The 27,577-nt window shown below is 37.6% G+C and overlaps 1 protein-coding gene across 1 annotated transcript in view; it reads left to right on the top strand.

Annotated features, from left to right (window-relative positions):
* PKD2 (polycystin 2, transient receptor potential cation channel) overlaps window positions 1-25,692 on the top strand; it is a 54,886-nt gene extending 29,194 nt beyond the window's left edge. The window contains exons 6-15 of the mRNA XM_058721949.1: window positions 166-394; window positions 4,689-4,856; window positions 7,756-7,937; window positions 9,069-9,189; window positions 13,035-13,133; window positions 16,327-16,448; window positions 16,708-16,825; window positions 17,921-18,084; window positions 22,425-22,572; window positions 22,933-25,692. Coding sequence (XP_058577932.1) covers window positions 166-394; window positions 4,689-4,856; window positions 7,756-7,937; window positions 9,069-9,189; window positions 13,035-13,133; window positions 16,327-16,448; window positions 16,708-16,825; window positions 17,921-18,084; window positions 22,425-22,572; window positions 22,933-23,169 — 1,588 coding nt within the window. The 3' untranslated portion in view covers window positions 23,170-25,692. The remainder of the gene's footprint in view (window positions 1-165; window positions 395-4,688; window positions 4,857-7,755; window positions 7,938-9,068; window positions 9,190-13,034; window positions 13,134-16,326; window positions 16,449-16,707; window positions 16,826-17,920; window positions 18,085-22,424; window positions 22,573-22,932) is intronic.
* The last annotated feature ends 1,885 nt before the right edge of the window (window positions 25,693-27,577 follow it).

The raw sequence follows: 27,577 nt of genomic DNA, 5'->3' as shown, positions 1-27,577 counted from the left end.
CAAAAATATTCTGCCACTAGTTTGAGGTGACTTGTGGTTACAATTTTAGGACCTGTTAGTACAGGGACAGAGTAGATGGATGTCCTTTCCTGGCTGCATCCATGTGTTATTGTTGTTGTTGTTGTTGTTGTTGTTACTGTTTTAACTGTTCTTATTGCAATGCAGGTTATTGGTTGAATTTCCAGCAACAGGCGGTGTGATTCCATCTTGGCAATTTCAGCCTGTAAAGCTGATCCGCTATGTCACGACTTTTGATTTCTTCCTGGCAGCCTGTGAGATTATCTTTTGTTTTTTTATCTTTTACTATGTGGTGGAAGAGATACTGGAAATTCGCATTCACAAGCTACACTATTTCAGAAGTTTCTGGAATTGTCTGGATGTTGTGATTGTTGTGGTAGGTTTGAGAACAATAGAAAATTCCGTACTCTGTTATAAAAACATGTTAGAGTCCTTGATCTATCTCCTCTGTATTGTGGATCCTGATATTCCTGAAGGAGAATCTAAAAGTTCTCTTTCCTATATATCAACTTAAGTGTTACCAATTATTTTCTCATTTTGTATGAGTAACCCTTCTGAATATAGAAGTGGAGAGGTATTTATAATAAGCTATCAATTAGCCACACAAATAACCAGAATAATGGGGCTGGCTCATTTGGAAGAGCATGCGACTCTTCATCTCAGGGTTGGAGTTCGAGCCCCACTTTAAGAGATGACTTTAAATAAATAAATAAACTTGAAAAAAAATTAAAGTGATCGCTATGTGCTGATACACACAAGTTCCAAGACATAAAAAAAGAATAACTTAGTAATTCACATTTGGCTTTGGCATGCCATATGAGATGGGACACAGAAAACAATGTTTTGTCTATTCTGGTTTTTGTTAATTATATTTTTCTTCAACTGCTAACAAAAATTAATTTGTATTTTTCTGCACATATGTAAAGTTAGAGCAAGAAGAAGCATCCAGAAAATATTTGGGGTGGTAGAGAAAATTTCCTTGTAGTTTAAAACTTCCTGAAAATAGTCCACAGTGTACAAAATACAGGTGAGGGACCATCAACGTTTTCTGTATCAGGTGCAAGAAACCAGAAGGCAGCTAGGATAGAGTCGAGACTATGACACCTTGTAGATCCCCTGCGTGCCCTTGACTCTATTATAACTTCTTACACTTGTTCGATATGGTTTCCCTTCCACATCAGCTTAATCACTTCCTTCCAGGGGCTTCCGTAGAGAAATGCATTTTTGCAAACTTTTCTCCCATCAATGAGAATGTGCTCATTGCTGAGAATCTTTTGCTGAGTCCTGTTACACATTGAAGCATATAAAGACATGTTTAATTGTTACATGCCTAAAAGTCCGTCCTTTCCACCATCATCCTCCGTCTGATGATAGAGATGCCCCTCTGAAATCTCAGTTAAGTGATGCATTATCCTATCAGGGTGCCCTTTTCTGTTACCCTACTTCTTGGCCACTATTCTCCCCCAGCCCCCAGCAACCAAAAATTCGTTTGGGCTTTTTGAAGCATTTACATCAAGTCATTATCAGATCATCACTAGAATTAGTTGGCAAAATAGGGAAAAATATTTTCTGAAGTATGTTATTAATATGTTTTAAACATAGAAAAAAATCCTCATGTTTGAATAAAAGAATGCTTAAGACATTGAAAAGAACTATATAGATATATACTGCACAGATATTAACACGAGCAATAATAATAATCATCATCACTAACACTTTAGAAGTTATGTGTGTCAGACACAGTTCCCGGTGCTTTTCATATACAGAAGTATGTTTAATCCTCACAATAACCCTCTTAGCCACTCTTCTATTGCCTCTCAAGCTACATGCATGTGCTCTTCATAAAGAGTTTTTACTTAAAATAAGAATTCTTCCAGAATACTGTGTGGAAGCCATTCAACCTTGATGCACAATGGCTTGTGTCACATCACACAATTCCTGTAAGTAAGCTCTTGATCCCCAGATTCTCAATACATTAATAACAGAGTAACAAAGACATTTTGCTATTTAAGGAGGGAGGAAAGGCCATGAGACTGGAAGAATTTTTCAAAATATTTCTGTACTACATGATGGAAGAGTGCAGTCTATCTACATTGAAAACTATTCTAGAAAACAATTATTGTTTGGGACTCCAAGGTTGCAAACCCTGCTTTTTTAGTTTATATGGGTATATTTATAGTTTAGGTCATTGAGAATAATGGTAAAAGTGTGATAATATGCTAGTTAGTGGCAGGTTTGTTTGGGTTTTAACCAAATACCTTTAATATCAACAAAAGACTAGTCAGTGGCAATCAACCTTTTTGATTATGTACACCTATAAGTGAAAACTTTGACAACACACCCTAATGTATTCCATATATTTGTAGCGTGTGTGTGTGTGTATACACTTGTACAAACATTCACAACATAAAATTTGAAAGATTTGGTTAAAAATAAATACAAATAGAATTCTAGCACTTTCTTTTCACTTGGATAGAAGTTTTAATATTTTATTCCCACACTTAAGTGAATCGCCTTGTACCTGCTTTGGAGAAAATAACTGATGATGTCATGGAAATTAAGGATAGTTTCTTTGGCTCAGCAGCCACAAGATTTTGCAAGTATTTCTTTGAAAACTTGCTTCACTGTGCTATTGTTCTTTTTTTTTTTTTTTTTTAACTCTTAGTACTGCCAAGACAATAATTCAGACAGTGTGCTTTTGTAAAGAACAAGGAAGGGCTACTGGAATCCTACTTCTCCTTTGAAACCTTCTCTGACCCTGCAGAAATAAGGGCATGCTTTCTGCTCATCCCCAAAACAAGCCCTGTGCTCCACTGGACCTTCAACCCCATGAAAAAAGCAAAGGTGTTTTCATTTTATCTGGCCCAAATGTGCTAAAGCACACCCGAAACTTGAAAAGTAATTATGTGATAAATATAATTACAACATCTTGGAACCGCTCTGAAATCATTTTTTGTATTTTCCTTTTGTTTCTTCCAACAAAGACTTTGAAATCTATAGACTTAATTTAGTCAACCGTTTGACCTAAACAATAGTCTTTCAAAACTAGTGGAATTACTGAAAAAAGAAGACTGTTAAAAAGTCTAAATTCAAATAATTTTGTTGATTGGTAGGTTTCAAGGGTGATAATTATTAATTTATTCAACAAAGATTTTCTGAGCACCTGCTATGTGTCTGGCATTGTTCTAGGCACTGGGGATATAGGAAAGAACCAAACAGCCCAAACTCCTGCCCTTATGAAGCTTATGTTAAGGAAGGAAAGTTCTTTCGTAGATAAGGATGACAATCCCAGAGAAAACTCAGGACATAACTCAAATGCTTACAAAATCTCTTTTCTCATCTTTTCTCTCATTCTCTATTTTGAAGAAAACATCTCAAGGAAATTTAGTATATTGATATGATATTGATATTGTATAAATGACCAAAGCAACTATACCTAGTGAGAGCTGGGTAAAGGGCTATTGTTATTCAGTCAGTCAACCCTTCCCTCTCAACTAAGTCAACATAGAGAAACATTTTCAGTGTATTCAGAGAGCTCAAAGAAAATAATCCTACCACCAGCACAAAAATACAAGATTTGCTCTGGAAGTCCTTCACAGAAAACAAAAGATGGTAAAGATTGGCATCCAGGCAGTTTTCTGCTATGATAATCACCTGGAGTCATGATCAAGAAGCCATCTCAGGAAGGGCTAATGAAGTGGTCTTTGACCATCATTCATGAGAAGAGAGAAGGAATGGACAGTAAGGGTCTCAGCACCTAGGACAGCACACCTGCTGTGGATTCAGATCCCATTAGGAAGCCCAGGTTGTGATGGTTAACCCCTAGCACTTTCCATACATATACCTTAATCCAGTGATGATGGATGCATGTAGGGACCAATGTTGTAGGCCCAGGACTGAAGTAAATGTGGAAAGTTGCATGGTCGTGGGTTAAGGAACAGAAACAAGAGGGAAACCCTTGGCTCACACATATTCCCACTGCAAGCCTTCTGGAGCCCTCTCTGACCATCATTCCCACCATCCTTTAAGACCAAGCATATTCTTTTTCCTTCGAGCACCCCTTTTAGAATGTCTTGTTTCACCCTTCACCTTATGTTGTACAATGCCAACTCCTTAGTAGGCTTTTGGGTTGCTTATTTTTGTGTGTGTACCTGGTCTTGAACCAGAGTGTAAGTTTCTTAAGAACAGAGTTTGTGCATTTTACTTCTGTTTGTTCCTCTTAGCCCCTGGCACAGTGCTGTATACATAGATGTCCACTATGTATTTGTTAAATAGTAGAAGGAATGGATGGCTGGCAACTGGAAAAAAAAAAAAAAAAGCAAGATGGGGCTGAGAAAGCAGAAGCGTGGAAAGTGATTTAAATGAGAGTGGCAGAAAAAACAAGGCATCCTATTTGAATTTGATTTTGTAATACAGCAACATCTCTCATGTGTTTGTGCACATGGACACGTGCATTTATTGGATTTCTGTTGCTAGCAAAGGGAATGCAAGCAGCTTATTGTTTTACTTGTATTATGGCTGTGCTCAGCATTTAACATTTGTATGAGTGATTTGGATAAGTAGATTGCTGAGCCCTAGGAGTAATACATGGGTAAGAAAAAATAGTCATTTTAAGGCAAGTTGCATATTTCTAAAACACTGTAATAATATATAAATCTTTTGTTTTCCAGCTGTCAGTGGTAGCTATAGGAATTAACATATATAGAACATCAAATGTGGAGGTGCTACTACAGTTTCTAGAAGATCAAAATACTTTTCCCAACTTTGAACATCTGGCATACTGGCAAATACAGTTCAACAATATAGCTGCTGTCATAGTATTTTTTGTCTGGATTAAGGTAATTTACAAAGTTCATGTTCTGGATTTTCAATAATATTTTTCCCTTTCTTTTTTTATTTAAAATAAATTTTAATGTTTATTTATTTTTGAGTGAGAGGGGGAGGGAGAGTGGGGGCGGGGGTGAGGCAGAGAGAATGGGAGATACAGAATCCGAAGCAGGCTCCAGGCTCCGAGCTATCAGCACAAAGCCCCACATGGGACTCGAACTCATGATCTGTGAGCTCATGACCTGAGCCAAAGGCGGATGTTTAACTGACTGAGACATCCAGGTGCCCCTTTCCCTTCTTTTTATTAACATGAGTCACACAAAATGTTGGAGGACTTGAATGTGCTTTTGCGGTTAAATTCAAATGCCAGCCAAAGCTGCTTCATATTTTACAAGTAAGCTAGCAGGATTCATGTGATCTTTCATCTAACTGTGTATGATGCTTCCTACTACCTGCAGTTTTGCAAAACCAGTCCCTGCAGATTTGTTTCACAAATGCAATAAGACACCTTCTCAGTGTCCTTTGGGTCTGTGGCCCTCAGCTACACTAACACAGGGACAGGTTGGGTTTTACCTGATATCGGGTGACCAGGTGAAGGAAAGGGAACTAAGAACAAGTTGGGGAGAATGGAGAGGGACAGAGAGATGCACTGGAAATGATCTGTGGAAGAATTGTCTCTTTCCCAGGTGGAGGCCATATGGCCATATGGCTTTACCTAGAATTGAGGTTGGGACAAATACATACACTTCTGAGTAGTACCTTTATGACTCATCTCCTTTTCCAAAACAGTGTGTGTTTCCATGTGTGTGCAAGGTTAGGGCATTTCATACACAAATGAGCCTCAATTCTGGAGATGCAGAAAATTTTAGTAATAATGGGGGTAGCTCCCCAGCTGTCCCTTGTGAAATTCTATCATTCTGCTATCAAGACAATAGCTACTAGCCCCAAGTGGCTATTGAAATTTAAATTTTAATTAATTAAAATTACATACAGTTAAACATTCAGTTCATCAGTCACTCTAGCCACATTTTAAGATCTCAATGTCTGTATATAGCCGATGGCTACTATATAGGGCAATGGAAATAAAGAACATTTCCATCATGTCAGAAAGCTTGATTGAACAGCACTGTTCTAAAAGGTAGTAACCAGCAGTTATTTATTTTCCTGAATTGGTATTCACACCTGAAAGGCCTGAGATTTATCAGAGGATATAGATCTCATCCTCTCTTCCTATTTATTTAGTTACATGCTTGTTCAGGAAAAACCACCACTAATACACCAAACCTTTATCATAAAATAGTAATAATAATCCAAATCTAATAGGAATTACATAAAGAAATGTGATTACCACAACCCTCAAAAAAATTTTATTGTGGCCAGAAACAATTTCTAAGAGTTCTTTAAGTAAAATTCTAGAGATTCCTTTTCAATGTGTCCCTCAGGTTGAGCATTTTATTTAGTGTTTTGCTTGTAAACATTCTCCCAAAACTTTAAGAACCATTAAGTTCTTTAAGGCAGGGATTGCAACTTGACTTCTGATGTGTCCTCCCAGTGTTCTTCCCCCAAGACTTATGCCACAGGTTGTCATGCCCCTGGGCTGTGAGGAACATCCTGAACAGACATCCTTAGTGCCTCGTTTACAGAAATGCTCAATATGATTCGGCAGTCAGATAGCGCTGGGCTAGACGGCTGGCTCTGAGCCCTGGCTGACACCTGGGGGTAGAATACCAATATTTAAATCATTGCAAAGACTTGAGGCAGTGTACATTGCTCTTTCCACCGTACCTGGCACATCATTGCTAAACAAAAATGACAGTTAATAACATGCGATGAATATTTCCTGGAGGGATTTTTTTAAAATAGTTTTCACTTGTTGGTTTTTTTTCCCTCTTAATTTATTTTCTTAAAAATATTTATTTATTTATTTAGAGACAGCAAGGAGGGGAGGGGCAGAGAGAGAGGGAAAGAGAGAGAAGCCCAAGTAGGCTGTGTGCTGTCAGCACAGAGCCCAATGTGGGGCTCAATCACATGAACCTTGAGATCATGATCTGAGCTGAAATCAAGAGTCAGATGCTCAACTGACTGAGCCATCCAGGTGCCCCTCCCCATTCCTCTTTTATTTCAATCTTTCTTGGGGTAAAAATATCACTAATCATCTTAATTATGATTTAAACCAATTTTTACTGTATTGTAACCATCATGTAAAATGTAAGCAACATCAGGGGATGAGCTTTGTTCTGTGCACTGCTGTTTGCAACTCCAAGAATAGTGCCTGGCACATGGTAGGCATTCAACAAGTACTTTTTGTATGAGAAAATAGAAGTTGCTGGGTTTGGGGACAAAAGCAAGTCATTATTCTCTCTCTTAAAAAAAATGTTGGGAAGCTTGGGATTTTCTCTTCCTCTGTCTCTGCCCATCCCCCCACTCATGCTCATTCTCTCTTTCTCAAAATAAATAATGAACTTTTTAAAAAAATGTTGTAAAATACACATTAACATAAAATTTATCACTTTAACCATTTTTCAGTGTACAATTCAGTGGCATTAGTTACATTCACCATGTTGTGCAACCATCATATATATTTCCAGAACTTTTTCAGCATTCCAGCTGAAACTGTATCTAGTAAACACTAACTCCCAATTCCCGCCTCACCGTAGCCCCTGGTAACCTCTACTCTACTTTCTGTCTGTATGAATTTTCATATTCTAGCTACCCCATGTTACTGGGGTCATACAATATTTGTCTTTTTATGTCTGGCTTATTTCACTTTAGCATAATGTTTTCAAGGTTCATCCATGTTGTGGCATGGATCAAAACTTTATCCCTTTGTAAGGCTGGGTAATATTCCACTGTGTGTATATACTATATTTGTTTACCCATTCATCTGTTGATATCTTCCCTCTCTTACAGCTCTTCAAATTCATCAACTTTAACAGGACCATGAGTCAGCTCTCCACAACCATGTCTCGATGTGCCAAAGACCTCTTTGGCTTTGCAATTATGTTCTTCATCATCTTCTTAGCATATGCTCAGTTGGCATACCTTGTCTTTGGCACTCAGGTCGATGACTTCAGTACCTTCCAAGACTGTATGTAAGTATATATGAAATTATAAAAGAAAAATTTAATCAGAGCCGTCCTTGCCTCCTCAAGGATAAAGAAATCTTTATGGTTGCTATTTAACCACCAAGTAGTTTTAAATAGTTATTTAAAAATAAGAACTAATTATCTTTCCCAGAAGCAACTACCCACCAATGTAAAGATGACAATGTATAATACTGATAAACTTAAGGTAGCAACTCTAAAGTCATAAGAGATAGTAGAACAGCTACAGTAAACCAATATGATTACAAAGACAGAGGTCTTCTTAGCACCAAGTACAGATGGTAGCTTTTAAGAGACCATTTGCCTAGATTTTCATTCTTATTCAATATTGTTGCCATGTATTTTAAACTTCAGGTTATTTTCTAGAAAAAAAATAGTATTTCTAATATTCTACGAGAAACTCAAACCGATGTAGGAATTTTCTGTCCTTTTCCAAAGTTCTCATATATGATATTAAGACTAAAAAAAAAATAACCAGTATTACATTTCCACGCCATTTGGAAAGAAGTCAGTCAGGAAAGGAGAAGAGGATTATGATAATAGAAGTTAAAAGGGCTTTTTGTGCTGGGGGATGCCAAATTATGTTGCTGTTCGATGGAAGTCGGAAAGGGAAATGATTTTACTGATTAAGACCCCAGCATTGGCAACACACGGCCACTCAACACCACTTTGAGAGCGTGTGAGGATATTGGATCTTTGAATGCATACAATTTTGGCTATCTTTCAAAGTCTTTTTTTAAAGAGGTTTTAAATTCAGACCCAGGGTGACCATGGTGAAGTTTAGAGTTAACCATCCATGTTTTAGCCAGATTATGGATTAAATTCTTGTAACTGGTTGCTTTTTGAGTCATTTAATAATTATTGTATTTTCTTTTTAACCAAATGGAAATATGTATTTAGCACAAAAGTATAGATTTTTATTCCAGAAAGCTTCAATTGCTCGAATAGTTAGCATTAGCAAGAATTTTCCAAGGAGACTGACAATTTTCTATTATCTGGCAGCTGTGCACACTGATAAAGAGGTCCAAAAGTGTGAAATCATCTTTAGGAAATGTTACATCAATGCTGAACAGTCTTTGTTTTTGTATTGTAGTGTTTTGTTTTGTTTTGTTTTTATAGCTTCACTCAATTCCGTATCATTTTGGGTGATATCAACTTCGCAGAGATTGAGGAAGCTAATCGAGTTTTGGGACCAATTTATTTCACTACATTTGTGTTCTTTATGTTCTTCATTCTTTTGGTATGTACACTTTTGTTTACAGTGAGGTGATTTAAACTTCATAAATCACCATCTTCCTTTTTCTCTCATGCTCTAGAGTCCTTATTTTTTAAAAGACTCAGGAAAAACTGTAGATGAGAATACATATTTTATTTTACTTCTCATTGATTCAGTTTTAAGTCGCCACCAAATAATCTTTTGCATTGTCTTTCATTTATCCATATATATGTCTATTCAATGTAAAAAAAAATTAGGTCACATGCAAATTGATAAAGTCACCTAAAAGAATGCTTTGCCTAAAAAGTAGACTACTTACATATTTACAGCCTTTTTTAACACAGATGTCAGCACTTTCGTGATCACTTGCTAGCATGACTTTTCATTCCTCTTTTTCCTCTTTTCTTTAAAAAAAAAAGAAATAGGAACTGACAAAGCAAGCTAGATCCAGGATGTCAAGAGTAATATATGAGTTAATTATTGCTTGTCAAGCTTAAGATACTTTGTCTTGAATTACTTATATTTAACACATCTAGAGACTGCCCACAGAGAGTATTCAAATTTTAAATTTAAAACTAGCTAACAATGGATGGAAATTGCTTTAAAAGTTACTTTCAAAAATAACTTTTCATTCTCTTGATTTGGTACAAATGAACATTTTTAACATTTTGACCCTAAGTTAATTAATATTTTTTAAAAGGCATTTTGTTCTCCATCTTAACATTTACATATTTTACTGAGTAATTATTCATTTAAGTTAGCTTAACCTAGGCAGTGGGTGTTTTTTTTTAAGTTTATTTATTTGGGGTGCCTGGGTGGCTCAGTCGGTTGAGCATCCAACTTTGGCTCAGGTCATGATCTCGCCATCCATGAGTTCGAGCCCTGCATCAGGCTCTGTGCTGACAGCACAGAACCTGAAGCCTGCTTCGGATTCTGTGCCTCCCTCTCTCTCTGCACCTCCCCTGCTTGCACTCCATCTTTCTCTCAAAAATAAATAACCATTGAAAAAAAAATTTTTTTTAAGTTTATTTATTTATTTTGAGAGACAGAGAGAGAATGAGGGAGGGGCAGAGAGAGGGAGAGACAGAATTCAAAACAGGCTCCAGGCTATCAGCACAGAGCCTAACGCAGGGCTTTGAACTCAGTAACCATGAGATCATGACCTGAGCTGAGATCAAGAGTACGGTGCTTAACGGACTGAGCCATCCAGGCACCCCAGCGGTGGGTGTTCTTTATCCAAACCCTAATATTTAAGTCTTTCCTTACATTAATCACCATCATAAGGAAACAACAAAATTGTCTCCATTTTCAATAAATTTTATAAGATCCTTTGTGTAAAGTTCAGTAATTCAGCGTAATATTCCCAAAGTTGGTCCAAGCATTTAGTGGTTATTTACAGATTGAGTATTAGATCTACCTTGGTAGGATTGAAAGAGTCAGCAATATCACACAAGTCCATTTGTATCTTGCACAAATGTGTTATTAGTTTTAAAGTTAAGCCTCTCTAGTTTCTTTTTTCTATCATATGTTAAAGAAAAAAATGGAACAGTAAGCCTTTTTCATCTCTAATATTGGTAGTACTTTGGATTCTGGAGCATCTGAATCCCCGAATCTCTACTAGGAAAACAAAAACCAGGAATTGAGAGCTCTGCAGTGGACCCTTTAGTTAACTGCTGGCCACCTAAGTTTTCTTTGTGTGTCCTTCTGCCAAATGAGGAACATACCTGTGGCAATTTGAAATGGTCAAATGTGGACTTGTTTGAATGTTGTCTTCTGGTAGGCGGTGCCCTGCAATTGTTCAGTCATTTCATCAAATCAGTCACTAGAACATGAAAAGAAGCGTTTAGCTTCTGTCTTTATACTAAAGTAATTTTTTGTGCTGTTACACAAAAAGGAATTGCTCTCCCTGAACTCCACTCCTCTACCCCTCACTCCCCCAGAGAGAGGTGGGGAGTTACAGTCAATGCAGATTTTTCTTTAAAGAAATGACAAGCCGAGTGCAGGGTTGGCCATTTTTCTGTGATGACTGCCGGGTGTTAATTTATTGCCCTGGCTGTAAAAGAAGCTACCGTGGTGAGAGGTGGCCCAAATGAGCCAGGAAGCAAAATCCTGTCATCACCAGGAAAAGACCTCTGATTGCACAATTAAGCAAACCTTCTGAGACAGGGTGGAGAGGAGGGGGGCTTCCTCTCCCCACACTTTCAGTAGTCTTTCTCAGCCACTTTCGGTTTTTTAAAAATCTCTTCAGAGGACCCACCCTTTAACCCTACACCTAAGATATTTGCAGGCATTAGCTAACAGCCATTTGGAAACTTTTAAAAAGAGAACATTAGTTGCCTGGGTTGGGAGGGAGAAGGTGGGAATGTTGCTCCAACTGCAACGGTCTGTACTCGGAATTAAACATTAAGCCACGAACTTACATGCATTTTATATTTTATTCTCATTTCTGCTACAGAATCTTAAATAGTGTTCCTCCTTAACTTGCAATGATTTAGTAGCCCATTAAAATAATAGAGCTCCCATCTGTTCATTCATCCATTATTCAATAAATATTTGCCGAGCCACTATTTCCAGGCAAGCTGCTATGTACTGGGGGTACAGTGGTAAGCAAAGTAAGAGACCAGCTCTGCCCTCATGAAAATTCCACAGATTTGTGGGGAAAACAGACATAATCAAATACACAACTCTGAGTTCAAACCATAGTTATGTGTCAAAACGGAAAAGTGAAGGAAGAGCGTGTTAAAGAAGGACTGGATCAGTTGGGTGTGGTGCTTCAAGAAAAACCTGTTGGAAATACAAACCATTATCCTCGGGAGAGGAAAAGTTAGGGAAATGAACTAACCGTCACTGAATAATAATAGCTATAAATATGTAGCACTTACCATGCATTAGGTCCTGTCCTAAGTACTTTTACATAGATTATCTCATTAATTCTTATAAAAATCTGTAGTATTATTTCTTCCACTTTATTAATGCAAGAATAAATAAATTTTAAAATAAAGATTAGAAAAAAATTTTTAATGTTTTTATTCATTTTTGAGAGACAGAGAGAGACAGGGGAGGGGCAGACAAAGAGGGAGTCACAGAATCAGAAGCAGGCTCCAGGCTCGGAGCTGTCAGCACAGAGCCTGAGGCAGGGCTCAAACTCACAAACCATGAGATCATGACCTGAGCCGAAGTTGGACACTTAACTGACTGAGCCACCCAGGCACCCCTAAAGATTAGAAAATTTGAACAATATAGTCTTGGCAGTGCTAAGACTGAAACCCTAATGTGCTTGACTCCAAAGTCTTTGTCTTTTTCACTAAGCTTTTCTTGACCCTCTTCTGTGAAGCCTACTGTATTTCTATTTGGAGAGAGCTTTTTTTAACTCTTCAAAACATGGTCTGTAAATCTCAAGTAATATATAACAACATTTGGAATAAGCATAGGATTCCACTTGTCTGTATTGATTGTTGTAATTTGAAGAACTGTGTAGAGTTCTAAATTTCTAATAATTTATGTCAAAGAAAAAAATGTAGAGAACATAGACAAGCAAAAATATTAAAATAGAGTAATACCACCATCCATCAGTAAATACATCAATATTTTGTTGTATTTCATTCTTATCTTTTTTTGCAAAATGTATCACAATATATGGTTTGTAAGTAAGAAAATATATTGTATTTTCCTTTGGCATGACTTAATGGAAAAAATAATTTTCCCAAAGAATATAACAGCAAAACTATTAATTTATGACTTCTTAAGACATCAGATTACTTAAAAAAAAAAAACTGAACAAAAATACATATGTCAAATTTTGGATTGATGTTTAGAAAGTATATTTAGGTTTCTTCTTTAATCTCAACTTTCCTTTGATTTACAAACAGAATATGTTTTTGGCCATCATCAATGATACTTACTCCGAAGTTAAATCTGATTTGGCCCAGCAGAAAGCTGAAATGGAACTCTCAGATCTTATCAGAAAGGTATGACAAGCCCTAATTCTCAGAATTGTTTTCATCCTCTACATATAATGAGCATTGTTTCAGCCAGATTTCCACAGCAACACTGATCCATTGTCATTGTTAAAATAAAGAGTAGATTGCTACATTTCAGGAATGATTTAAAAGTTCTCTGTCGGGGCGCCTGGGTGGCTCAGTCGGTTAAGCGTCCGACTTCGGCTCAGGTCATGATCTCAACGGCTCTTGAGTTCGAGCCCCACGCCGGGCTCTGTGCTGACAGCTCAGAGCCTGGAGCCTGTTTCAGATTCTGTGTCTCCCTCTCTCTCTCTCTGACCCTCCCCCATTCATCCTCTGTCTCTCTCTGTCTCAAAAGTAAATAAACGTTAAAAAAAAAAATTAAAAAAAAAAAAGTTCTCTGTCTCAGAGCTAGAGATCGGTATGCTGTTAACTTGGACTTAAATTCTGGGAACCCGTAAACGCCCTAGAATTAAATTCTCAACAATCTCTTTCAACTCTTGAGAGCTGAGCTGCTGGCTTCATCACCTTCACTTATTTTGACAACACCTCCAGGTGGCTCTCACTTGCAGTTCCAGAATTCAGAATAAATTGGAAGAGAAAAATATGAAGACGTCTCTGCTTTTTTCTATCTCAAATACAATTTAAAAGGAGAAAAAAAAGTTTAGAAACAAATATTTTGTAGTCCACCCTTTACCCTTGATCTTCCAGAGAAGTTTTTAAATAGTCAAAGGAAAACTGTCCATGGCATCAGACCACAGCCTAAGGGTCTGAGGACTTTCACTTAAGCACGCACCCTCTCAGGAAGTTAATTGTTAAATGGAAGGGCAGGACAGGAAAGCTGGGTAACTTTGTTCTTTTCAATGTGACTTCTTTATTTGGTCTAAAGTATAAAACTTAAGCAACAACAAATAACTACATCTGAAGTACACAGCTTGTTCCCTAACATCATTTTGCTAAGATACCAGTGGCTCCTTGACTGATCTTTTTCTGTTGGTTCAAGTCATAGGACTATGTTGTCTGTCCTGTTTGAACAGAGAACTTCCAGTTCTTAAAACAAAGTCCCTTCCATGGGACCTAAGATGTGTGTTATCCTGAATTTTGCAACAACAGCTTATTACACGTTAGCAAATCTCCAAAGTATATCCAAGCAGTCCTTACTTTGCGCTCTGGTTTTGGTATGCACAGATTTCAATTAGTTCAGTTAAATAACACCAGCCTCTCAATGCAGTTCATATATCAGTTATCACAGTATATTGACTATGAATAATAGTATAGAAGTACAAACTTGCAATTCTCACAGAATATCTTAGTTATCACAGTATATTAACTGTAATAGCATGACTATAAACTTCACTGCTGGCTCTTCAGTCTACAAATCATTACATAAGTAACAGATGTGTATCATAACTGGTGAGCATAACATCACTTCTTACAAAGTCTAGGATTGGTCCCTGAGCATCTGCTGTTCAGTTCAGGCACAGAACATGTAGTTGTGTTGCTTCTGTATCTCCCTGTGAAAAACCCAAGTGACATTTTGCAAGAATGCGTGATGGAAAAGGAGAATGGGCCAGCAAAGATCAAAGCATAGCAAAGAAACAAAGAATGACAACACTGAAAGTGAAATTCAAAACCAGTGTAACAGATTTCTAGGCTACGTAGCTGGGCGTGGAAATGTTGACATTACTACCCTTCACGGTCTTGAATATCAATGGATAGACAGATATACAGTCAAAGAGCTTAGTGAAGCACATTTATCAACATGAATGAGGGCAGTGGTTATGAGGAAAAGGCTGACAATGTCTTCAAGGAAGTGACACTGACAAACAACTTCACATTAAAGGAATTCTTGGAGATATGACATGGAAAATGCAAAGGATAAAATGTTGGGAGCTGACCCATATTAAGAAAAGATTATGAAAGCTCCCCAAGACATAGAAAAGATGCTTACTCCATATCATATGTTATACAGGAAGAAGGCATGTGCTGTTCAGACTAGTCTGGATAATTTTTTTACAAAGAAATAAAACATTTTAATTTTCAGTGTTTCTGAGGTTTTAAATTTCAGTGTACCAAATAAATATTCACTTTACTGTTTTTTAGATTTTCCTAATAAGTTTATAACCAACACCAAGAAAATTTTAATGCTTTGATAAAAAGTTGTTTTTTTTTCCTAATATATGAAATTTATTGTCAAATTGGTTTCCATACAACACCCAGTGCTCATCCTAAAAGGTGCCCTTCTCAACACCCATCCCCCACCCTCCCCTCCCTCCCACCCCCCATCAACCCTCAGTTTGTTCTCAGTTTTTCAGTTTTTAAGAGTCTCTTATGCTTTGGCTCTCTCCCACTCTAACCTCTTTTTTTTTTTTTTTCCTTCCCCTCCCCCATGGGTTTCTGTTAAGTTTCTCAGGATCCACATAAGAGTGAAACCATATGGTATCTGTCTTTCTGTGTATGGCTTATTTCACTTAGCATCACACTCTCCAGTTCCATCCACGTTGCTACAAAAGGCCAGATTTCATTCTTTCTCATTGCCACGTAGTATTCCATTGTGTATATAAACCACAATTTCTTTATCCATTCATCAGTTGATGGACATTTAGGCTCTTTCCATAATTTGGCTATTGTTGAGAGTGCTGCTATAAACATTGGGGTACAAGTGCCCCTATGCATCAGTACTCCTGTATCCCTTGGGTAAATTCCTAGCAGTGCTACTGCTGGGTCATAGGGTAGGTCTATTTTTAATTTTGTGAGGAACCTCCACACTGTTTTCCAGAGTGGCTGCACCAATTTGCATTCCCACCAACAGTGCAAGAGGGTTCCCGTTTCTCCACATCCTCTCCAGCATCTATAGTCTCCTGATTTGTTCAAAAAAGTTGTTTTTTTAAGTTTGTTTGTTTAATTAATCCCCACACCCAACACAGGGCTTAAACACATGACCCCACGGTCAAAAGTTGCAAGTTCTTCTGACTGAGACAGCCAGGTGCCCCTCATAAAAGGTTTTAAAGGTCACGGAGCAATCATAATTTTTCCTGTTGATTATTAACATCACTTCACATAGTTCAGGCTTGCATGGTCATTTTTATAATCCTGCAACTACCATGCAGAGCAAGGTCTGCACAGGTAGTTAGTTACTACTGTAAATGGATGGTAAAGTGCATGTAACAAGAGAATAAACTAAACCAAATCTTTTCAACAGGGCTACCATAAAGCCTTGGTCAAACTAAAACTGAAAAAAAATACCGTGGATGACATTTCTGAGAGTCTGAGGCAAGGCGGAGGCAAGTTAAACTTTGATGAACTTCGACAAGATCTCAAAGGGTAAGAATCACTCTTTCTGAGGCCCAGGGAAATTCTTAATGGAAAGATAAGTTCTTGATGATAAGGATATTTTTGGCCGAACCACTTACTCATAGAGATGCTCTTTTTTCAGAGTAGGTGTCTTTCTGGCACATATTAATAAGAGAAGAGCTGGCCCTGATTCAGCAATTTCTCCTTTACTCCTGCATTTTGATGTCCCTTTGTTTGCACTGTACTATGTACACAAGTGATTTCATCTGTAACCTCTCAATAATTTCAGGAAGGGCCATACTGATGCAGAGATTGAGGCAATATTCACAAAATACGACCAAGATGGAGATCAAGAACTGACCGAACATGAACATCAACAGATGAGAGACGACTTGGAAAAAGAGAGGGTGGGTCTCATTTAGGAGAACATGATTTGATTTAGTACCCACAGTGTTTCAGACACCATGCTAAGTCATGGATTACTGAGAGTCTTTCTCCTCTCTCTGTCTCAATTCATGTTGTAATGCCCAGCTTATTCTAAAAAGGGTATATAACATAATAATATGTAAAAATGCAATAAGTTGGCATCAGTGTAAAACAATCAAAATGAAAAAATGAGGTAAAACAAAAGTGAAATATAAAACTAGACTAGGAAGCTAAAAATGCTTCCATAAAAATACATGTATGTTGATTAAAGATTGGGCTATAAATCTGGCCCTAAGTTTTCTGGCCATCAGCTTCAAAAGGGAAACCTGAATAGTCACACACCTCACTGTGTCCATGAGAGTGGAGGAAAAAAGATTCCCAGGAGATGTAAAGCTAATTGTTCTTTAACATTTATAATGAAACAAAACTAACTACTGCCTTCCATTTGAATACTTCTTATGAAACTGTTAGAAGTAAACTCACATGGTCTTTTGTAATCAGAAAGGATAACTAAAAGCTTTAACATTAACATTAAAAATAAATGGTTAAATGAACCAAAAAATATCCATTGTAATTGAGGTACAGAGAATGCAGGCGAATACTATATTCCAAAGTTCCTTCTCTATGAGGAGTAGTTTCTAAACTCTGCCCCACCGAATGGTGCCAGTAAGTGAAAAACTTCCCCAGGCATAGTGAAATCACCTTTCACAAGGCTGCATTTAGTCAAAATTTTTACTGTAAGATTATATCCTTCCAACTTTGTGGCTATTAAATGTGTTATCTTTTATGAAAAGGTGATAATATATTTCTTCCTCTACCTTTTTCTCTGCTTTGTTCTATTTTTAATGTTCTTTCTTGTCCAAACAAGTTAGCAGTCCCTTGCTGGTCATTAAGACCTGTTTTGAAAATTTGCCAATCCATGAAATTTACAAGTGTGGGAATCACAGTCTGGTGTTAGCCACAAAGAAATCCTAGGTAATTGGTACATACCCATTTGCCATTTGCCCAAGCCCTCAGTGAAGCTCTGTGGGGACTGGGTGTTCTCGCTCCTCACCCAGTGATCCCATGTTCTTCAGGAGGATCTGGATCTGGATCACAGCTCTTTACCACGTCCCATGAGCAGCCGAAGTTTCCCAAGAAGCCTGGATGACTCTGAGGAGGATGATGATGAAGACAGTGGGCATAGCTCCAGAAGGAGGGGAAGCATCTCCAGTGGGGTTTCTTATGAAGAGTTTCAAGTGTAAGTATAAAGGAATTGGCAGGATTTGTGTTGACAAGAGTTTAAATGAGATAAAGCAGTTTCTCCCACCTCTCTCAGTTTAATTCTTTCCATTACTAATCATCAGGTTCTTTTTTTTTTTTATAACTTTTAATGTTTTTTTTTTCAATAGAAGTAATATGTTCCTTATAGGAAAGTTAGCAAATAAATAGAAGAAAACATTACGATCTCTCCTATTCCCGCTAACCCAAAATGTAATTTTGGTGTTTGTATCTCCATTTACATATTTTTTGTTTTCAATGTGTTTTTTGTTTTTATGGCCTAGCACAAGGTATATCCCAAAGAATGTTCCATGAGCACCTGAGAAGAATGTATGTACTACTGTTGTTAAGTGGAGTGTTCTATAGGCGTCTTTTAGGTCTTTGGTTTATAGTGTTACTTAAATCTCCTATTTCCTGTTGTTCTGGCTAGTTTCATCTACTTTTTGAAAGTGGGGTATTAAAGTCTCCAACTATTATTATTAAATTGTTCCTTCATTTCTGTAAGGTTTTGCTTTGTGTATTTTGGAACTCTGTTGTTAGGTGTATAAATGTTTATAACTGGTATATCTTTCTAATAGATTGACCCCGTTTTCATTAAAAACTGTCCTACTTTATCTCTAGTAATTTTTTTTTTGTTTTAAAGTCTTTTTTGTCTGATATTACTATAGCAACTCCAATTTTCTTATCATTGCTTTTTGCATGATACACCTTTTTCTGTTCTCATTTCCAGTCTGTTTGTATCTTTGAATCTTAGGTGTGTCCCCTGTAGATAGCATATAGCTGGACCTGGTCTTTTCATCCAGTCTGGTAATCTTTGCCTTTTGATTAGAATATTTACTTCATTTACATTTAATGTTATCATTAATATAGTTGGACTTACAACTACCATTTTTCTTCTTATTGTTTTTTAAATGTTTATTTTTGAGAGAGAGGATGTGTACACACACGTGAGCAGAGGAGGGTTAGAGAGAGAGGGGAACTAAGGATCCAAAGTGGGCTCTGTGCTTACAGCAGACAGCTGGATACAGGGCTTGAATCCATGAACTGTGAGATCATGACCTGAGCCAAAGTCGGATGCCCAACTGACTGAGCCACTCAGGGGTCCCTTATTTTTTATTTTCTGTAGGTGTCATATCTTTTTTTGTCCTTCTTTTTCTCCTTTGTTGCTTTCTTTTACATAAAGTAATATTTTCTAGAGCTACAGTTTAATTCCTTTAATAATTTTTTCACTACATTTTTTAGTTATTTTTTTAGTAGTTGCTCTAGCATGTAATATATACAAATTGATTTATGAGGATCTACTTCAGATTTATATTAACTTAATCCAAGGCGATATAGAAATATTCCTATATAACTCCTCCCCTGTTTTGTGCCATATTATACATATTAATCTATGTTACAAATCCAATACAACATTGTCATAATGATCACTTCATATAATTTTAGGTCTCTTACAGGAGACAAGAAAGAAGAGAAAGTATATATTTATAGAGTATGTTATATTCTTTTTCCTACTTACCATTTCTGGTTCCCTTCATTCGTTCCTGTGGGTTCACGTTACCATCTGGTGTTATTTCCATATTCCAGTACAACTTTGCTCTTACCCCTCTTTTGTCCTGCTACTGTCAAATATATTATTATATTTCTGTATGTTATGGGCCCAACAATACAATTGTGTACATATTGTCTTACACAATTGCTTTTTAAATCAGTTAAGAGGAAAAAAAGGAAAAGAAACATGAATTTGTACTGCCTTTTATAGTTACATAATTAGCTGTACCCAGTGCTCTTCGTTTTTTCATGTGGCTTCTGATTACTATCTGGATCACTTGATGTCAGCCTAAAGCACTTCCTTTAGTATCTATTCTAAAGCAGGCCTGCTAGCATGAATTCCCTCAGTTGTTTTTTTTTTTATCTGGGAATATTTTTATTTTCCCTTCATTTTTTTCTGGTCTCCATTGTTTCTGATGAGAAGATAGCTGTTAATCTTACTGCTAAGATTAGCAGTAAGATCTTAGCAGTCTTAACCTCAGCAATTTTACCTTAGCAATCTTACCTCAGTGTTATACATGATGAGTCACTTTTCTCTGATACTTTCAAGATTTTTTCTTTGTCTTTGTCTTTCAGTATTTTGACTGATCTGAGTGTGGATCTCTTTGCAGTTATCCTATTTGGAGTTCATTAAGCTGCTACAATGTGTAATATTTTCATCACATTTAGGAAGTTTTCAACCATTATGTCTTAAAGTATTTTTTTGCTGCTTTCTTTCCTTTCCTTCTGGGATTCCTACCCTGTGTTTGTTGGGGTGCTTACAGGTATCCTACATTTTTCTTCACTTTTGTCCTCTTCGGCCCTTCAGATTACATAGCTTCTATCCATCTATCTTCAAGTGTGCTGATTCTTTCTACTGCCAGCTCAGATCTACTGTGGAGACCCTTAAGTGACTTTTTCATCTCATTTATTGTACTTTTCAGCTCCAGAATTTATATTTGGTTCTTTAAAATAATCTGTATCTCTTTGTTGATATTTTCCAAAGCAGACCAGCTTCATCTTAACTGTCTATCACCATAATCTCCATTGTTTTCAAAAGCACTCTTAGGCTTAGCACTTTGTTCCAAATAAAGACAGTTCTCTTGGGGGGAAGCTTTGGAGCTCTCTGTTCTGTGGCCTGACTATCCCCTGGGCAAAACCCCTGTGCTACTGCTTCAGAGAGAGGGGCAGGGACAGTGGTCTACTTCCCAGAGTGATACCCCTGTTTCATGAATCAAGCACTGGGCTGGGATGGCAGCCTTCAGTCTTCTCAGCTTGCCTCTCCGGGCATGGAAACTCCACCCTATAGTTGGCAGATGAGTGGAGGAAGAGAGCCTCATAGCTCGCTGCCACTCTTGTCTGGATTAGATCCTCTGCAATATGGATTCGGGGGTGGAGGCACAGGGATGAGAACTGTGCAGCCCACCCCTTCCTGTGAGATACCAGAGCCCCCCACTGGGAGTAGAGGGGAGTGGGAGTCCTGTGTTCATTGCCTAACCCAACTGGAGTGGCACTTCTGTCACACTGAACTGGGGGAGAAAGAGAGGGAGCAGACTCTCTGAAATTCAGTGGATTTTCTTAAATAAATGCTTCTTCATTTGCTGTGTACCCTTAAGAAAATGTCCAGAGTTTTGAAAAAAAATTTTTTGATAATTTTCAACAGTTGCGGTTGTTTCACTGGGAGAGGGCTTACAAAGCCCTCCTGTCACCATTCCAGAAATTGTCTCCTATTTCTATGTTTTTAAAGCATTTACATAAATTTTTTTTGTTCAAAATAATGGGATCACTAGTGAACAGTGTTTTCTAACTGCTTTATTTACTTAATATATTGTAAATACCACTATTCCATTAAATATTCTATCACCTTACAATTTCTGGTGTCTCCATAGAATTCCATTGTATAGATGAAAATAACATATTTGAAAATTTTTCTATTAATTATTTAATGTAACCATTTTTCAGTGAACCACTATTAATAAGCAGAACTCTAATGAATATGCTGGTAGCCCAAAAAATCACACATATATTTACTTCCTTTGGAAAATTTTCAAGAAATGGAATACCTGAATAAAAGCTAAACATACATAAGACTTATAATACAATGTTGACTTGCAGAGAATTTGTGCCAGTTAGCATTCCCATCAGCAATATATGAGTTTATAGCTAAAGTTTGAGACTGCTGATTATCATCTTGTTTAAGAAAAATATCTTAGTACTTCCATTTGAAAAGCCAGCTGGGGAGCACCTGGGTGGCTCAGTTGGTTAAGTGTCCAACTCAGCTCTGGTCACCATCTCACGGTTCGTGAGTTTGAGCTCCGTGTTGGACTCTGTGCTGGCAGCTCAGAGCCTGGACTCTGCTTCAGATTCTGTGTCTCCTCTCTCTGCCCCTCCCCCACTCATGCACTGTCTCACGGTGTCTCTCAAAAATAAATAAATGTCAGGGCGCCTGGGTGGCGCAGTCGGTTAAGCGTCCGACTTCAGCCAGGTCACGATCTCGTGGTCCGTGAGTTCGAGCCCCGTGTCGGGCTCCGGGCTGATGGCTCGGAGCCTGGAGCCTGTTTCCGATTCTGTGTCTCCCTCTCTCTCTGCCCCTCCCCCGTTCATGCTCTGTCTGTCTCTGTCCCAAAAATAAATAAAAAACGTTGAAAAAAAAATTTAAAAAATAAATAAATAAATAAATGTAAAAAAAATTGTTTAAAAACATTTTTTTTTAATGAAAAGCCAGCTGGGCTGAAAAGGCAGCCCACCACACAAGGTGGCTTTCCCCCTCTCACCTGTGGTTTCCTGCAGCCTGGTGAGACGAGTGGACCGAATGGAGCATTCCATCGGCAGCATCGTGTCCAAGATTGATGCTGTGATCGTGAAGCTGGAGATCATGGAGCGGGCCAAACTGAAGAGAAGGGAGGTTCTGGGAAGGCTGCTGGATGGGGTGGCGGAGGTAAGTGGTCATCTGACACAGAAACACTGATTCTAGAAAATATCAGGGTAGTCATATTTTGTAGTGTTTCATCTGAGAGGTTTTCTGAGATGTCTATAACTGCAGATCAGTGCAGATCAGATGATAGTCTGGAGGTATTACTTTCTTAATACTGTTCAGATGGTTCTGCCTTCACTGAATGGTAGAATTAAGTCAAAAAGTCACTCCAGTAGCTCAGAGAATTGCTATATATGCTATAAATCACCAGTGTTATTTAATGTTGACAGATTATTTGGCCCCCTGATTTCCTAAGGCAATTTCTAAGTACAAAAGTGTGCATCCCCCAACCCCCAACATCCTGATCTCTTTTTCCTTTGTTAGGATGAAAGACTGGGTCGTGACAGTGAAATCCACAGGGAGCAGATGGAACGACTAGTGCGGGAAGAGTTGGAACGCTGGGAGTCTGACGATGCAGCTTCCCAGATAAGTCATGGTTTAGGCACGCCGGTGGGACTGAATGGTCAGCCGCGCCCCAGAAGCTCCCGCCCTTCTTCCTCCCAGTCTGCAGACGGAATAGAAGGCGCAGGTGCAAATGGGAGTTCCAATATCCAAGTCTAAGATGTGTGTTAGTGTGTGTTCCTAATAGGGGAGAAAGGGCTGTCCTGAATGGCCAGAGCAAGTACACTATTTATATGCCCTGACCACCATATGATGCTGGTCTTTGTGACCAACTGTTAATTCTTCTGCACTTTAATTTATTTTAGATAAACTTTGCCCATGGATCAAAGAAGATTTTTTTTTCTCATATAAGAAACCTAGGTGTAAATATTGAGTACAGAAAAAAAAAATCTTTGTAAAGTACATGGAGTGGTCTGCCCACTTGCTACCATGGATGAGTCTTCTCAGTGGACAACAATGTAGCCTTTAAAGCTAGGAGAGAATTGTCAAAAGCCTTCTGAGTTTTATTTCCAGTCACAAAAATCAGTATTGTCATTTTTGCCCAGTGCGTGAAGGGAAAGTAGGGGCATTCTTTCCCACTCGGGCTTGGTTTATGGACATAAAACATAGCTTGCTTTAAAGAAAGGAACCCTTTGTTTCAACTACCTTCCTGGGGCAAACATTTCCAAAAGATGAGCTGGAAAAGAACTATGAACCGTGGAATGGGTATGTAGTCATTATGCTAGAATGTGTATGAATGGTGAAGATACGTGTTGAATACTGTGCTTTTTTATCATTGTATTATAGTTCATGTCCGTGGGAATAACTGTTTCATTTATTCATACTGTTTTCACTCTCATTTAAAATGAGCTGTGTGATGGGGCGCCTGGGTGGCTCAGTCGGTTGAGTGTCCGACTTCAGCTCAGGTCATGATCTCGCGGTCTGTGAGTTTGAGCCCTGTGTCGGGCTCTGTGCTGACAGCTCAGAGCCTGGAGCCTGCTTTGGATTCTGTGTCTCCTTCTCTCTCTGCCCCTCCCATGCTCATGCTCTGTCTCTCTCTGTCTCTTAATAATAAATAAACGTTTAAAAAAAATAATAATAAAATGAGCTGCGTCAAACCACCAGATTGATTGTAGGTTAAAATGTCATCTCTAGCCATGACATAGGAAAATTAGAAGGAGCCCTGTCACTCAGTTTGACTTTTTCTTTCTTTCTTTCTTTCTTTTTTCTTTTTATGTTTATTTTTGAGAGAGAGACAGACAATGAGCAGGGGAGGGGCAGAGAGAGAGGGAGACACAGAATCTGAAGCAAGTTCTAGGCTCCGAGCTATTAGCACAGGAGCAAGTTCCAGGCTCTGAGCTGTTGTTAGCACAGAGCCTGATGTGGGGCTTGAACCCACAAACCCTGAGATCATGACCTGAGCCGACGTCAGGTGCTTAACTGACTGAGCCACCCAGGTGCCCCATCAGTTTGACTTTTTCTTATAATTAGTTTAGTATAAAGATTCGTCCATATATTCTCTTCCCGCATGGTTCAATTTACTTGCAACTGAAATGAACGTTGTAACTAATCTGGGAAAGCCGACTTCCTAAATGTTTTCATTATGTACTGAGGGTTTTAACTCAGCAGATATGTTCGTTTGAAACAAAAATTTACAGGAGTTTTGAAATTCATATGCAAACATTATAAAACTGAAGTTTGAGTTTTATGCTGTTTTAAGAATATGGAACTCAAATAGTCTGATTCAGCAGTTCAAAACTTGAATGTATAATCTAAATGGAGCTCAATTTTAATGAGAAGGAATTTCTGGTATTGAAAATCCATTCATGATCAGAACGTATCAGCCACAGTTTGAGTTTGCAGCAGTTTTTGGTTTGTTTGTTTGTTTGTGTTTTCATTAGGAGAGGGTCCCACCAAATTTATAGAGAAGAGATTATTTCTCAATAAAAAATAAAAAAATCTAATTTTTCAAAAGTGTTGAATGAGGTGACCTTTTGAGAGAGCTAATGGGACAAGCAAGAGAGAATGCGTTGCTGGTGAATTAACTCTGACTTGGAGAACAACAGAAGGGAGGCCTGAGTTTGAATGCCTGGCTTTAAGTCGTTTACATGATTGATAGAATATGTCGGTCAAATCTTCAGTGAAAGCCTGAGCAAACAAACCTGCCTAAGCTGGCTTCTATAGAAGTGATACGCATTGGGTTTCTTTAATAGTTATTTCTCATGCTTTATTTCCATCTTTAGTTTCTTTTGAATATGCTACATGAAGTTCTTTATTACTAGGTACTGAAGTTTGCATTCCAGGGATATTGAGTGTACGTATTTATGTGTGTGTACCATGTTGTTACATGTAAACAAACTTCAGTTTGAAGTGCAGCCATTATGTGGTATCCATGTGTATTGACCATGTGCCATATATTAATTATGGTCACTAGAAAATCTTTTTATGTACTTATTATCATCTTGTTTCTCATTTCACCTGTACGATTTTACAAAATTCTTTCTTTTTACCCATAAGTTACATACTTTTTTTTTCTCTTTAGTCATGGAGAATTCCCTCCTTTTCCCTCTCCTATCATCTTCCCCTCTATATCTGTGATTTTAAGAAGATGTTACATATGCAAGTCTCTCGACAATTGAGAATTTCATTAATGTGTAATATTGAGCACTTTACTTCTTAATAAAGACTTGGTATAATAACAGATGTAATAGTTGTCTGTTTCCTAAGTAGAAGCAGCTGGGGTAATTTGCCTTGTATCATGAGACTAACTACTAAAGGTTTAGACTTTGAAACAGGCATCTTCTCTTTTATGTCCAAAAAATATGATTGACACATTACTTCTTCAGCAGTATGTACCTTCATTAAGTTATTCTGATGACTGTATAGTATTCCCTAATGTGCAACCACATTTTACTTATGCATTTCTATAGTGAATAGTTGGTTTTAATATTTCTGTTATTTCAAAATCTTTGAACGTTAATGTTAATTCCCTCGTTGACTTTTCATGAGTTCCCCCATGGGTATATAACAGGAGTCAGACTGCTGAGTGCCAGGCCTATAAATATTTAATTTTATTCAGAACTCTCAGGTTGCCCTCCGGAATGACTGCATCCATCCATGATTCCACTACATGCATGAGATTACCAGTTTTATACATCCCCTCACCAGCATCGGTCCCATCCAGCTTCCTGCTTTTTGTTAATGGCATGGTTTTAAAGTGAGGTCTCATTTTATTTTGCATTTCTCTGATTCCTAATTCCTAAAGTTGAACATCCCCTCATATAAATGTTCAACATTTGGGTTTCCCTTTTGGTAAGCTGCCTATTCAAACCTTGAAACTCTTACACTTTGATCTGATGGGAAACAAGTATGTTTTTGTTCATTGCTTATTTTTCTTTTTTTTTTTTTTTCAACGTTTTTTATTTATTTTTGGGACAGAGAGAGACAGAGCATGAACGGGGGAGGGGCAGAGAGAGAGGGAGATGCAGAATCGGAAACAGGCTCCAGGCTCCGAGCCATCAGCCCAGAGCCTGACGCGGGGCTCGAACTCACGGACCGCGAGATCGTGACCTGGCTGAAGTCGGACGCTTAACCGACTGCGCCACCCAGGCGCCCCCATTGCGTATTTTTCTATTGGGTCATGGTCTTTTTTTGTTGATTTGCAGAAGTTCCTTGCGTGGCTTAAATATTAATACCTTATCAGTATTGGACTCTTGTTAATATTTGCTTGTTAATGTCTCTCAACTGACAACTTTGTCAATATTTCCTTAATTTTTATATAGTAAAATCAATTTTTTTTTTTTTTTTTTTTTGCTTTATTGAGTTTGGGGTTTTAAAGGGACCTTTGTAAGATCAAAAACTTTTATTTATTAAACTTAGTTTTATCTTTCACATTTAATACATCCCAAGAGTAAATTTGTATAAGGCCCACAGGTATTTTTCTCCAAATAATGAGCCAGTTTTTTATTGAATAAGTCACTTTACCTTACTGGCTCATGATGTCATTTCAGGGTCATGTATAAACTCTTTAGCCTTTTGCAAACTGATCTATGGATATTCTTGCACAACAATTTTTTTTTTTTTTTTTTTTGGTAAGGTCTTTTTTTTATTATGAAATTGACTGAGCTACTTTTGTGAAACTTTATTTTTCCATGCAAGTGTTCGAACAAGTTTGGTGGGCTCCTATTAGAGGGAGGACAGAGAAAAAGTTCCCACTGGAATTTAATTTGAATTGCATTGAATTTATTGTTTAGTTTGGGGACAACTGACATCTTAACACTATCAGAAACAATTCTTCACTTATTCAGAACGTCTTTAATGTCCTTTAAGTGTTTCTTAAAATTTCTTAATGATCCTATGTATTTATAATATGGTTTTATTGGTACTGTGAACAGAATCTTCTATTATATTTTCTAGTTGGTTACTGCTGATATAAAGGGAAATTACTAATGTTCTATAAATTAATCTTACATGTAGCACATGTGTTGAACTCCTTCACTAGTTTTAATAGATTCTGTATTCTTTGGGTTTTCTGGGGGTAAGGCTAGTTCATTTGTAAGGACAGTATTATGTTGGAGAATAGCAGTAA

This window comes from Neofelis nebulosa, chromosome 3, assembly GCF_028018385.1.
Source record: "Neofelis nebulosa isolate mNeoNeb1 chromosome 3, mNeoNeb1.pri, whole genome shotgun sequence".
NCBI lineage: Eukaryota > Metazoa > Chordata > Mammalia > Carnivora > Felidae > Neofelis > Neofelis nebulosa.
Note: the sequence above shows the minus strand (reverse complement) of the source record. Positions and strands in the feature narration are given on the sequence as shown.